The sequence below is a fragment of the Nomascus leucogenys genome, chromosome 16 (genome assembly GCF_006542625.1).
Source record: "Nomascus leucogenys isolate Asia chromosome 16, Asia_NLE_v1, whole genome shotgun sequence".
NCBI lineage: Eukaryota > Metazoa > Chordata > Mammalia > Primates > Hylobatidae > Nomascus > Nomascus leucogenys.
The window spans coordinates 36,770,026-36,784,760 of NC_044396.1; the positions used below are offsets into that span (position 1 = coordinate 36,770,026).

A 14,735-nucleotide genomic window follows, 5' to 3' on the forward strand; every position below is an offset into this window, starting at 1 on the left:
CAGAATGGAACAGAACAGGACAGGGATTTTCACAATGCTTTTCCATACAATGTTTGGAATCTATAGATAACATAACCGGTTAGGTCAGGGGTTGATCTTTAACTACCAGGCCCAGGGCATGGCGCCGGGCTGTTTGCTTGTGGATTTCATTTCTCCTTTTAGTTTTTACGTCTTCTTTCTTTGGAGGCAGAAATTGGGCATAAGACAATACGAAGGGTGGTCTCCTCCCTTAACTAGAATTTCTATACGTCTCTGGAATGTATGCATGTTGAAACTCATTATGCAATCCTTGCTGACATCATGGCACCAAACTGTCTACAGATGTAATCACTTATCATGACATGTGTGGCTAAGATGGTCCAGATTATCCTTAGCCTCCCACTTTAAGGTCCGTAAATACTCCTAAGTAAAATCCACTGTGCAGCTCTGTCCTCTCTTGCTGAAGCGCCCTGTTGCAGTCTGCTGCAATGTGTTATCTAATATAACTTTCCTTTTCAAACCTATACTGTTGTTGGTAAATTCTTTTACCACCTGCAAGCCAGCCACTCTCTGCTGCTGGGGCTCTGATAAGGCCACTAAGAACTAGTCCTCAATGGCCTGGCGCAGTGGCTCACGCCTGTAATCCCAGCACTTTGGGAGGCTGAGGTGGGCAGATCATGAGGTCAGGAGATCGAGACCATCCTGGCTAACATGGTGAAACCCTGTCTCTACTAAAAATACAAAAAAATTAGCTGGGTATGGTGGCGGGCACCTGTAGTCCCAGCTACTTGGGAGGCTGAGGCAGAAGAATAGCACGAACCCGGGAGGCAGAGCTAGCAGTGAGTGGGGATCACGTCACTGCACTCCAGCCTGGGCAACAGAGGGAGACTTTGCCTCAAAAAAAAAAAAAAAAAAAAAAAAAAAAAAGTAGTCCTCCATACTATGAATTCATGTAGAAGAGGAAGACTCAGAATAAAAGGCAAGTGAAGTAGCAGAAGGACCAGGTGTTTCTCTGTATTTTGATGCATTGACGACTTGGGGTAACCGACAATTAAGGACAGCCCTTATGCCTCAGAGCCTGCTTAGCATTTGCTTAGCAGCCAATGCTAAGCCTGCTTATCATCCCTTTCCTGTTCCTTCCCATGGAAAATACAATTAAGGCTGTTACCCACATTTTCCTCTTGCTCCTGCCTCCTGACCAAACCTACTACCTTTAAAACACTAGGACATGCCTGTAATCCTAGCACTTTGGGAGACTGAGGCGGGCGGATCACTTGAACTCAAGAGTTTGAGATAAGCCTGGGCAACATGGTGAAACCCGTCTCTACAAAAAATACAACAAATTAACCAGGCATTATGGCATGTGTCTGTAGTCACAGCTACTCAGGAGGCTGAAGTGAAGGATCACTTGAGCCTGGGAGGTTAGGGCTGCAGTGAAGGATCACTTGAGCCTGGGAGGTTAGGGCTGCAGTGAGCTGTGATGGTGCCACTGGACTCCAGGCTGGGCAACAGAGTAAGACCCTGTCTCAAAAACAAAACAAAACAAAACAAAACAAAACAAAACAAAACAAAAAACCACTATGAAAGTGTGGTAGCTTTGAAGCCAAGTGAAAAATTGGTCCTCCAGAAGAAACAACCCACAGAATGGGAGACAATATTTGCAAACCATACATCTGAAAAGAGCTTAATATCAAAAATATATAAGGAACTCAAACAACTCAAAAACAAGAAGGCAAATAACCTGATTTTAAAATGGGCAACAGGCTCAGCACAGTGGCTTATGCCTGTAATCCCACCCCTGTGGGAGGCCAAGGCAGGTGGATCACTTGAGGTCAGGGGTTTGAGACCAGCCTGACCAACATAGTGAAACCTCATCTCTACTAAAAATACAAAATGAGCCGGACATGGTGGCGCATGCCTGTAATCCCAGCTGCTTGGAAGGCTAAGGCAGGAGAATCGCTTGAATCCAGGAGGTGGAGGTTGCAGTGAGCTGAGATTGCGCCATTGCATGCCAGCCTGGGCAACAAGAGCGAAACTCCGACTCAGAAAAAAAAACGGGCAACAGATCCAAAAAGACATTCCAAAAAGAAGCAGAGGCTTATGATCTAATAATTAATTAAAGGTCGTAACTCTTAACATTGTTGCATTGGGGATTAAGTTTCCCACACTTGATCTTTGGGGGACACATTCAAACCACTGCAAACATTATTCACAATAGCCTCAAGATACAGAATTGACTTGTGTCCATCAATGGATGAATGTATAAAGATAATGTGGCATATAGGTACACAGTAGAATACTACTCAGCCTTAAAAAGAAAGAAACACTGTCATTTGTGACAATGTGGGTGAACCTGGAGGACCTTATGTTAAAGTGAAATAAGCCAGGCACAGAAAGATAAATATTACATTATCTCACTTACTTGTGGAATATTAAAAAATTTCAACTCAAAAGTAAGGAATGGAGGCCAGGCATGGTGGCTCACACCTGTAATCCCAGCACTTTGGGAAGCCGAGGTGGGCAGATTGCTTCACCTCAGGAGTTGGAGATTAGCCTGGGCAATATAGTGAAACAGAGAGGAGAGGAGAAGGGAGGAGAGGGGAGGGGAGGGGAGGGGAAAGGAAAAAGGAAAGGAAAGGAAAAACAGTGGTTACCAGGGTGTGGGAGGATTGGGGGGATGTTAGTCAAAGGATACAAAATTTCAGTTAGGAGGAATAAATTCAGATCTATAGTTAATAACAACGTACTGTATTCTTGCAAATGGCTGAGAATAGATTTTAATTCTTACCAGAATATTATATGTATGGTAATGCCTGTATTAATTAGCTTGATTTAGCCATTCCGTAATGCATACGTATTTCAAAATATCATGTCGTTAAAAAAAAAAAAGAGAGAATTGGCCAGGCGCAGTGGCTCATGCCTGTAATCCCAGCACTTTGAGAGGCTGAGGAAGGCGAATCATGAGGTCAGAAATCGAGACCATCCTGGCCAACATGGTGAAACCCTGTCTCTGCTAAAAATACAAAAATTAGCTGGGCATGGTGGCGCACGCCTGTAGTCCCAGCTACTTGGGAGGCTGAGGCAGGAGAATCGCTCTGACTTGGGAGGCGGAGGTTGCAGTGAGCCGAGATCGCACCACTGCACTCCAGCCTGGGCGACAGAGCAAGACTCTGTCTCAAAAAAAAAAAAAAAAAAAAGAGACAGAGAGAATTTAGTTCTCAGATAACAGAATTGTTGATTGCTCTAGAAGCTGCTGGCAGGTCAAGTGGGATGAGCACTGGGAATTAACCATCAGATTCCATAATTGGATGGCACCGTAAACAGGGAAAACATAATGAAAGTGGAGAAGAGTGAGCTTTAGACCAAGCATTTTAAGTGGTTGAACTTTGTGCCCAACAGGAGAAAGAAGCCCAGCTCCAAATTTAAATTGCAGCGGAGATAGCATGCAAATGTCAAGGCAACAATGTTCCCAGGGTGCATAATGGGTTTTTTTGTGTGTGCATGTGTGTGAGTGTGCTTTGATCGCAGGTACTGAGCTTCCTGTTAGTGGGAGGGTCCATGAATGTCTTGGCTATTGAGGCCCCACAACTCTGAGGGTTAAAAAGTCAAGTGGATTAAAATGGATCTGATTTTCATGTTACAGAGAGAACATATTAGTTTTTTTGCTGTTCTAACTTCTTAATACAGACTAAAAGAGCAGATCAGTTTAACGAAAATACAAGAAAAATAAATCAGGAAAGGATTCAGAGAAGTGGGATTTCAATTGGGCCTTAAGGAAGGACAGGATGTTGAAAGGTGGAGGAGAGATGCGGTATCTCAGGTGGAGAAACAACCAGGGCAGTGGCAATAGTGCACCTGAGAGGCGGCTTGGCTGAGTGTGGGCATCCACTGGAGAGAGATGGGAAATCATTCAGGAGACGTCAATGGAGGCTGGGTTCTGGTAGGTTGTGAAAATCAGGCCGTGGTGTTTGGGCTTGGCATCCTTGGCCAGGTTGGTAAATGGACCATTTTCTGCTATAACTCCCTATGGTAGTTACATCAACATGGGATAACAAGACTTTTTTTCTGCTGAGCTTGGATATAGTCTTAGAATGGCTCTTCGGATAATCATTATTGGCAATCAATATGAAACTTACTACCAATCTGGTGGTAGGCAAAAGGAAGCAAATGCAGGTTTTCTCAATCAGTAAGGACATAATAAATGCGGTGTTTAAGAAGTATTGATATTCAGGATAGGTCAGCTAGAGGCTGTTGCTAAGTATGTAATGCTGAGGTCACTAGAACTCAGCAGACAAACTTGGGGAAAATTTAATAATTTGATGATAATATTAGAGTTTTTCTCTGCACTGGTAAGAAATTTCAGTTAGGTTATTATGTCAGGTCCCTTTGTGAGAAAAACAGTCTCATTTTGGCTTGTCAAATTAGAGTGGCTTGACAGTAGATAAGGATACCATATTATGATTCTTCTTTATTTCCTCTTCTGTTTTTTTTTTTTTTTTTTTTTTTTTTTTGAGACAGAGTCTCTCTCTTGTCATCCAGGCTGGAGTGCAGTGGCATGATCTCAGCTCACTGCAACCTCTGCCTCTTGGGTTCAAGCAATTCTCTGCCTCAGCCTCCCAAGTAGCTGGGATTAGAGGTGGCCGCCACCATACCTGGCTAATTTTTGTATTTTTAGTAGAGAGAGGGTTTCACCATTTTGGCCAGGCTGGTATTGAATTCCCCACCTCGTGATCCACCTGCCTTGGCCTCCCAAAGTGTTGGGATTACAGGCGTGAGCCACCGCACCTGGCCCCCCACTTTTTTTTTTTTTAAGACAGTGTCTCATTCTGTTGCCCAGGCTGTATTACAGTAGTGCCATCATAACTCACTGAAGCCTTAACCTCCTGGCTCAAGTGATCCTCCTATCTCATCCTCCTGAGTAGTTGAGGCTACAGGCATGAACCAGAATGCCAGCGCTTTTTTCTTTTTCTTAACTACTTTTTCTCCTTTTTTTTTTTTTTAATTTAAGTTCTGAGGAACAGGGTCAGAACATGCAGGTTTGTTACATAGGTATACACGTGCCGTGGTGGTTTGCTACACCCATCAACCTGTCATCTTCATTAGGTATTTCTCCTAATGCTATCCCTCCCCTAGCCCCCAACCCCTGACAGGCCCCGGTGTGTGATGTTCCCCTCCCTGTGTCCATGTGTTCTCACTGTTCAACTCCCACTTATGAGTGAGAATATGAGGTGTTTTTTTTTTTTTTTTTTTTTTTTTTTTGAGACGGAGTCTTGCTCTTTCACCCAGGCCAGAGTGCAGTGGCGCGATCTCGGCTCACCGCAAGCTCTGCCTCCCGGGTTCACGCCATTCTCCTGCTTCAGCCTCCCGAGTAGCTGGGACTACAGGCGCCCGCCACCGCACCCAGCTACTTTTTTTGTATTTTTTTTTTTAGTACAGACGGGGTTTCACCGTGTTAGCCAGGATGGTCTCAATCTCCTGACCTCATGATCCGCCCGCCTTGGCCTCCCAAAGTGCTGGGATTACAGGCGTGAGCCACCGCGCCCGGCCTGAGGTGTTTGGTTTTCTGTTCTTGTGATAGTTTGCTGAGAATGATGGTTTCCAGCATCATCCATGTCCCTGCAAAGGACATGAACTCATCCTTATTTATGGCTGCATAGTATTCCATGGTGTATAGTTGCCACATTTTCTTTATGCAGTCTATCACTGATGGGCATTTGGGTTGGTTCCAAGTCTTTGCTATTGTGAATAATGCCACAATAAATATACATGTGCATGTATCCTTATAGTAGAATGATTTAAAATGCTTTGGGTATATACCCAGTAATGGGATTGCTGGGTCAAATGGTATATCTAGTTCTAGATCCTTGAGGAATTGCCACACTGTCTTCCACAATGGTTGAACTAATTTACACTCCCACCAACAGTGTAAAAGCATTCCTATTTCTCCACATCCTCTCCAGCATCTGTTGTTTCCTAACTTTTTTAATGATCACCATTCTAACTGGCGTGAGATGGTAGCTCATTGTGGTTTTGATTTGCGTTTCTCTAATGACCAGTGATGATGAGGTTTTTTTCATGTTTGTTGGCTGCATAAATGTCTTCATTTGAGAAGTGTCTGTTCATATCCTTCGCCCACTTTTTGATGGACTTATTTTTTTCTTGTAAATCTGTTTAAGTTCTTTGTAGAGTCTATATATTAGCCCTTTGTCAGATAGATAGATTGCAAAAATTTTCTCCCATTCTATAGGTTGCTTGTTCACTCTCATGATGGTTTCTTTTGCTGTGCAGAAGCTCTTTAGTTTAATCAGATTCCATTTGTCAATTTTGGCTTTTGTTGCCATTGCTTTTGGTGTTTTAGTCATGAAGTCTTTGCCCATGCCTATGTCCTGAATGGTATTGCCTAGGTTTTCTTTTAGGTTTTTATGGTTTTAGGTCTTATGTTTAAGTCTTTAATCCATCTTGAGTTAATTTTTGTATAAGGTGTAAGGAAGGGATCCCGTTCCAGCTTTCTGCATATGGCTACCCAATTTTCCCAGCACCATTTATTAAATAAGGAATCCTTTCCCCAATGCTTGTTTTTGTCAGGTTTGTCAAAGATCAGATGGTTGTAGATATGTGGAGTTATTTCTGAGGCCTCTGTTCTGTCCCATTGATCTATATATCTGTTTTGGTACCAGTACTAGGCTATTTTTTTTACTGTAGCCTTGTAGTATAGTTTGAAATCAGGTAGGTAGTGTGATGCCTCCAGCTTTGTTCCTTTTGGTTACGATTGTCTTGGCTACGTGGGCTCAATATCCCTGATGAACATTGATGAGAAAAGACTCAATAAAATTCTGGCAAACCGAATCCCGCAGCACATCAAAAAAGCTTATCCACCACGATCAAGTCGGCTTCATCCCTGGAATGCAAGTCTGCTTCAACATATGCAAATCAATAAATGTAATCCATCACATAAACAGAACCAATGACAAAAACCACATGATTATCTCAATAGATGCAGAAAAGGCCTCGACAAAATTCAACAGCCCTTCATGCTAAAAACTCTCAATAAACTAGGCATTGATGGAATGTATCTCAAAATAATAAGAGCTATTTATGACAAACCCACAGCCAATATCATACTGAATGGGCGAAAACCGGAAGGAAGGATTCCTTTTTTAATTTTTTTATTTTTTTTATTTTGAGATGGAGTCTCGCTCTGTCCCCTAGGCTGGAGTGGAGTGCAGTGTCGCCATCTCAGTTCACTGCAAGCTCCGCCTCCTGGGTTCACACCATTCTCCTGCCTCAGCCACCCGAGTAGCTGGGACTACAGGGGCCTGCCACCACGCCTGGCTAATTTTTTGTATTATTTTTTTTTTTTAGTAGAGCCATGGTTTCGCCGTGTTAGCCAGGATGGTCTCGATCTCCTGACCTCGTGATCAGCCCCCCTCCGCCTCCTAAAGTCCTGGGATTACAGGTGTGAGCTACCACGCCCGGCCGGAAGCATTCTCTTTGAAAGCCAGCACAAGACAAAGATGCCCTCTCTCACCACTCCTATTCAACATAGTATTGGAAGTTCTGGCCAGGGCAGTCAGGCAAGAGAAAGAAATAAAGGGTATTCAATTAGGAAAAGAGGAAGTCAAATTGTCTGTTTGCAGATGACATGATTGTATATTTAGAAAACCCCATAGTCTCAGCCCCAAATCTCCTTAAGCTGATAAGCAACTTCAGCAGTCTCAGGATACAAAATCAATGTGCAAAAATCACAAGCATTCCTATACACTAATAACAGACAGCCAAATCATGAGTGAACTCCCATTCACAATTGCTACAAAGAGAATAAAAATACCTAGGAATACAACTTACAACGGATATGAAAAATCTTTTTTTTTTTTTTTTTTTTTTTCAGTTTTATGTAGAGACTAGGTATCACCATGTTGTCCAGGCTGGTCTCAAAGTCTTGGGTTCAAGTGATCCTCCTGCCTTAGCCTCCCAAAGTGTTAGGATTACAGAAGTGAGCTTCGGCGCCCAGCCTGTATTACTTTCCTTTTTCTTTCTTTTTTTTTTTTTGAAACGGAGTCTCCCTCCGTTGCCCAGGCTGGAGTGCAGTGATTTCTGCTCACTGCAGCCTCACCTCTTGGGCTCAAGTGACCCTCCCACCTCAGCATCCCTAGCTGTTCAAATTTATTGTCCAACTCTTTTGAATCGTTTATCAACGCAAATCTGTCAATGCCCACTTATTTTTATTTATTTTTTTGAGGCGGAGTCTCTGTCTGTTGCCGAGGCTGGAGTGCAGTGGCTTAATCGCGGCTCATTGCAACCTCCGCATCCCCGGTTCAAGCGATTCTCGTGCCTCAGCCTCCCAAATAGCTGGGATTACAGGCGCGTGCCACCACGCCCGACTAATTTTTGTATTTTTAGTAGAGACGGGGGTGTCGCCATGTTGGCCAGGCTGGTTTCAAACTCCTGACCTCGGGTAATCCGATCGCCTCGGCCTCCCAAAGTGCTGGGATTACAGACGTAAGCCACCGCGTCCGGCCCTCATGAACTTATTCTTTAGCGTTTCATTTTGAGAGCGGATTCACAAGGGAATTGCGGAAACAGCAGCGACGCCCCGCGACCCCTCGGCCCACGTGCGCGCTGTCTTGGCTCTGGCAGCCCGGCGCCCGCCGTGGGGCGGAGTCCGCTGTGACGCGTGCAGGGCGGCGCGCTCCCGGAAGTGACGCGCGACGGTTCGTGCGTGCGTGCGTGCGGCTGCGTCGGGCTGCAGGAGAAGATGGCGGTCTCCACAGGTCGGTTCCCGGGCTGGGCTGCCTGATTTTCTGCTCCGACCCGGCTCTGCCCCTCCGTCTGCTGCTGGCGCCCGAGCGCTGACCGTGCGGGAGAAGCCCGAGTGCGCCGTCTCGAATGCCGCGCTCTCCGCGGAACGTAGCCTGGGACCGGGTGGGACCGGCGCCGAGGCCCCGGTGGCCGTCGGGTTGGCGGGTCGTGCTCGCGCGTCGGCCGCGCGCCGGCGGGCTGGGGGCGGGGTGGCTCCCGCGCGGGCGCACCCGTAGGGTCCGGCGGGCGCGGGTCCGAGTTGTAGGCTGAAGGCTCTACGGGAGGGAGGCCAGGAGGCCCAAGGTGGGCGGGTGTCAATCTCCGGCACCGAAGATGGGTCAGGCCAAGAGGTGTCCTGGATCAGAGTAGGGGTCCCATTCGCTTGGACTCTCCTTGACATGGGTTGGGGAGTAGAGGACGATTGCTCCTTAAAATAAGAGAGAGAGGATCATTCTTACCTGACTGAATACGTGTTATCTTTTTATTATTTATGAGGAAAACTGCAGTGCAAACAAAATAAAAGACCAGAGCAAGATGAAAGCTAATTGAAGAACAAGTGGTTTCTTAGATAAGCTGTTCAACTCCTCTTTCCTACTGAATGCAATGTTTGGTTTCCTGTGAGCACACAAGTATTAACGTTGAGGTTTTAGACATTAGACCATTTCAAAAATGTTAAAAATGTTAAGTTTTAGTTTACATTTAAAAATGTTAACCCGTATGATCTGCCTTTTTCTTTTCATTTCTTTTTTTTTTTTTGAGTCAGAGGCTCACCCTGTTCCCCAGCTGAAATGCAGTGGTGTGATCTCGGCTCACTGCAACCTCCACCTCCCAGGTTCAAGCGATTCTCCTGCCTCAGCCTCCCAAGTAGCTGGGATTACAGGCGCGTGCCACCAGGCCCGGCTAATTTTTGTATTTTTAGTAGAGACGGGGTTTCGCCATGTTGGCCAGACTGGTCTCGAACTCCTGACCTTAGGTGATCTGTCCACCTCGGCCTCCCAGAGTGCTGGAATTACAGGCGTGAGCCACCGCGGTCGGCCTGATCTGCCTTTTTGTAGACTTCGTTGAAACTAGATTATAGAGCAGTGTGATTTAATAGTTTATGCCATCATTGCATAATAAAATGAATTTTCAAATCTGTATGTACTGCAATGGAAGGCTTTGAATATATGTTGTAATTGTTGCTTTAGAGTAATACCTCAGGATACATTCTGCATACATTTTAATTAAGTGGTGTCTTTTATATCTTTATTACATACAGGTGTCATAGGTTTTAAGATCTTTAGCAGTTCTAGTGTTGGGGTAGTATACATACTTGGGTTAGAGCTAACTAGTAAGGCAAGGATTATTTTAAAAGTGGAATTTTAGTGTTATGACTACTGTGCATGCTGAAATCTCATCTGTGTGCTCGTTAACGGGGCCATATCTTTTTAACAGTTGTGCTTAGGACCTCTTACAGATTTTTGAAAATTTAGTAATAAAATAATGCATTTTAATTTAATACTTTTCATTTTCATTTTGTGGATTGCATCATTAAACACAATTTTTTCATAACACTATACATGAGTGAATGTTAATATTTTGAAAAGACCAAAGGTTAGACGATATTAATGGCAAATACTTTTTGTTAATCACTTTTAGTTGTTTTGGAAGTTGAATATAACTTATAAAGATTACTGATAAATTATGAGCATATTGTACATAGGGAGTCTGTATTTTTTTTTTTTTTTTTGAAATGGGGTTGGCTGCGTTGCCCAGGCTGGAGTGCGGTGGCATGATCTTGGCTCACTGCACCCTCCTCACCTCAGGTGATCCACCCAAAGTGCTGGATTACAGGGGTGAGCCACCGTTCCCATCTACTAGTTTTTTTTTTTTTTTTTTTTTTTTTTTTGAGATGGAGTCTTGCTCTGTCACCCAGGCTGGAGTGCAGTGGCGCGATCTCGGCTCACTGCAACCTCCGCCTCCTTGGCTCAAGCCATTCTCCTGCCTCAGCCTCCCGAGTAGCTGGAACTACAGGCACGTGCCACCATGCCCAGCTAATTTTTTGTATATTTAGTAGAGACGGGGTTTCACCACGTTGGCCAGGATGGTCTTGATCTCTTTTTTTTTTTTTTTTGAGATGGAGTCTCGCTCTGTCACCCAGGCTGGAGTGCAGTGGCACGATCTCGGCTCACTGCTAGCTCCGCTTCCCGAGTTCACGCCATTCTCCTGCCTCAGCCTCTCCGAGTAGCTGGGACTACAGGCGCTGCTACCACGCCCGGCTAATTTTTTGTATTTTTAGTAGGGACGGGGTTTCACCGTGGTCTCGATCTCCTGACCTCGTGATCCGCCCGCCTCGGCCTCCCAAAGTGCTGGGATTACAAGCGTGAGCCACTGCGCCCGGCCGGTCTTGATCTCTTGACCTCGTGATCCGGCCTCCCAAAGTCCTGGGATTACAGGTGTGAGCTACTGCGTCTGGGTTTTTATTTTAATTTTTTATTTTTTTTGAGACTGAGTCTCGCTTCTTTGCCCAGGCTGGAGTGCAATGGCGTGATCTCGGCTCACTGCAACTTCCACCTCCCTGGTTCAAGCAATTCCCCTGCCTCAGCCTCCTGAGTAGCTGGAATTACAGGCCCATGCCACCACGCCCGGCAAATTTTTGTGTGTATATATATACGTATGTGTATATATATACGTGTATATATGTGTATATATGTGTATATATACGTGTATATATGTGTATATACGTATATATATGTGTATATATATATACGTATATATATGTGTATATATACGTATATATATGTGTATATATATATACGTATATATATGTGTATATATACGTATATATATGTGTATATATACGTATATATATGTGTATATATACGTATATATATGTGTATATATACGTATATATATATATATATATTTTTTTTTTTTTTTAGTAGGGACAGGTTTTCATCATGTTGTCCAGACTGATCTCAGACTCCTGACCCCAGGTGATCCACCCACCTCAGCCTCCCAAAGTGCTGAGATTACAGGTGTGAGCCACCGCGCCCAGCCTACTAATTAGTTTTAATTTTACTATTAGCTATACTTTTGTTTGCTTTTTGGTAACATGGGAAGTAAATAGTACCTGTGTATTTGTGAAAGCAGCATGATACAGCTTAAAATTTAAAATTAGATGAGCTACATGGATGTAATGCACATGTTTGAGATGGAGTCTCGCCTTGTTGCTCAGGCTGGAGTGCAATGGTGCGATCTCGGCTGACTGCAGCCTCTTCCTCCTGGGTTTAAGCAATTCTCCTGCCTCAGCATTCTGAGTAGCTGGGATTACAGGCATGCACCACCATGCCCAGCTAATTTATTGTATATATATTTTTTAGTAGAGATGGGGTTTCTCCATGTTGGCCAGGCTGGTCTCAAAACTGCTAACCTCAGGTAATCCATCCGCCCCAGCCTCCCAAAGTTCTGGGATTACAGGCATGAACCACTGAGCCTGGTCTAATACATGTGTTTTTTTATTTAAGCCAGAGTATCTCGATAACAGTTGTTTAAGAGACCAAAAAGAAAAACCCCTGGCAAATATGTTTTGATCTTTAGTTCAGTGTGCATTGTATACCTTAGCCCCTTTAACCCTTCCTTTTACTGGAAGATAATTTTGGAAGGAAAAAACTTTTAATTAGACTGAGACTTTTTGAGACGGAGTCTCGCTGTGTTGCCCAGGTTGGAATGCAGTGGCATGCGATCATGGCTCACTGCAGCCTCGACCTGCTGGGGTCAGGTGATCCTTCTACCTTAGCCTCCTGAGTAGCTGTGAACACAGGCACGCATTGCCACACCTGGCTAATTTTTAAATTATTTGTAGAGACAGGGTCTCCATATGTTATCCAGTGTAGTCTGAACTCCTGGACTCAAGTGATCCTCCTGCCCTGGCCTGAGGTTAGGATTATAGATTTGATCCACTGTGCCTGGCCAGATGGAGACTTTTAAGCAGAAACATTTTTGGCCATACCATCTGGTCTTATTTTGCAGATGAGAAAACTGAGGCTCAAACAAGTAAAAGGCTATATATGTAGTTATTAGTACAGGCAAGACTAGAATCCAGGTCTCTTACCCTTAGTCTGATGTGCTCTCCATTATGAAGAACTCTGAATTTGGAATATTTCTCGGAACATGAATCTTAATTACTCTCTTTCACACTTCCCTTTGTAGCACAATCCTTGTTTCAGACTCTTAGATCCTTCTCATGGATGAAAGGGGAACGTAGCCCTCACCAGCTAGGTTCTCCTTTTCCAAGAGGCAGAGTCACCCATGCAATTCAAGAGTATTTCACAGGACAAAGGTTAAGAAGCTACTCTCGGGAATAGAAATTTGATACTGTTTAGTACTCGTGATTCAAAATTTTATTAGATTCCAGCATTAATAACAATTAGTTTAGATAGAAAAGTATGTGCAGGCCGGGTGGGGTGGCTCACACCTGTAATCCCAGCACTTTGGGAGGCCGAGGCGGGTGGATCACCTGAGGTTGGGAGGTTGAGACCAGCCGGACCAACATGGAGAAACCCTGTCTCTACTAAAAATACAAAATTATCCGGGCGTGGTGGCACATGCCTGTAATTCCAGCTACTCGGAAGGCTGAGGCAGGAGAATCTCTTGAACCGGGGAGGCAGAGGTTGTGGTGAGCCGAGAGCATGCCATTGCATTCCAGCCTGGATAAGAAGAGTGAGACTCCATCTCAAAAAAAAAAAAAAGGATGTGCAATAGTTTTAAAAAAACACAATAGTTTTAGTTTTACAGAAAAGTTGGGAAGATAGTACAGAAAGTTTCCATGCACCTCACATTCAGTTTTCCCTGTTAATTTCCTTTTTTTTTCTTTCGACACGGAGTCTTGCTCTGTCGCCCAGGCTGGAGTGCAGTGGCGTGATCTGGGCTCACTGCAACCTCTGCCTCCTGGGTTCAAGCGATTCTCCTGCCTCAGCCTCCTGAGTAGCTGGGATTACGGGTGTGTGCCATCACACCCGGATAATTTTTTGTATTTTTAGTAGAGACAGGGTTTCACCATGTTGGCCAGGCTGGTCTCAAACTCCTGGCCTCATGATCCGCCCGCCTCGGCCTCCCAAAGTGCTGGGATCACAGGCGTGAGCCACCGCGTCTGGCTTCACTGTTAATTTCTTACATTGGTATGGTACACTTGTCACAATTAAGGAACCGATATTGACACATTTATTATTAACTAAAGTTCAGATTTCCTTAGTTTTTCTTTAATGTACTTTCGCTGTCCTAGGACCTCATCCAGGATACCACATTACATTGTAACATGAAACTTTTTTTTGAGATGGAGTCTTGCCCTGTGGCCCAGGCTGGAGTGCAGTGGCGTGATCTCGGCTCACTGCAAGCACCGCCTCCCGGGTTCATGCCATTCTCTGGCCTCAGCCTCAGGAGTAGCTGGGACTACAGGTGCCCGCCACCAAGCCCGGCTAATTTTTTTTTGTATTTTTAGTAGAGGCGGGGTTTCACCGTGTTAGCCAGGATGGTCTCGATCTCCTGACCTCGTGATCCACCTGCCTCAGCCTCCCAAAGTGCTGGGATTACAGGCGTGAGCCACAGCGCCCGGCCCACATGAAACGTTTTACATTTATCACTTAGGTAATATTAGTGGTACAGTGAAGCTCTGGTCTCTTTGACTGTAGATGCCTGGGAAATGTCTTTGAGTAATGAGAAACTCAGAAAAAATTGATTAAAGAATATGTTTTCTGCTATGTAGGCAGAAAACAAAACCAAAATATAACCTACTAATTGCCTTCTTCAGAAGTGGGTAGCATTGTATATACTGGAAGAACTAGTATAGCAGTGTTCTGAGTTCCCTGCTGCCCCTGACAGACTACTGTGCCACAATGGGCATGTCAGTTAATCACTAAACATTGCTTTTCCCATCCCATCTGTGAAAATATTGAACAACATGATCTTGTTTTCCTCTT

At 44.5% G+C, this 14,735-nt stretch overlaps 1 protein-coding gene across 1 annotated transcript in view; it reads left to right on the forward strand.

Annotated features, from left to right (window-relative positions):
- The first annotated feature begins 8,695 nt into the window (after positions 1–8,695).
- The window catches only part of UBE2V2 (ubiquitin conjugating enzyme E2 V2), a 59,472-nt gene continuing 53,432 nt past the window's right edge, over positions 8,696–14,735 (forward strand). The window contains exon 1 of the mRNA XM_003278451.4: positions 8,696–8,750. Within this exon, the coding sequence (XP_003278499.1) occupies positions 8,735–8,750 (16 nt within the window). The 5' untranslated portion in view covers positions 8,696–8,734. The remainder of the gene's footprint in view (positions 8,751–14,735) is intronic.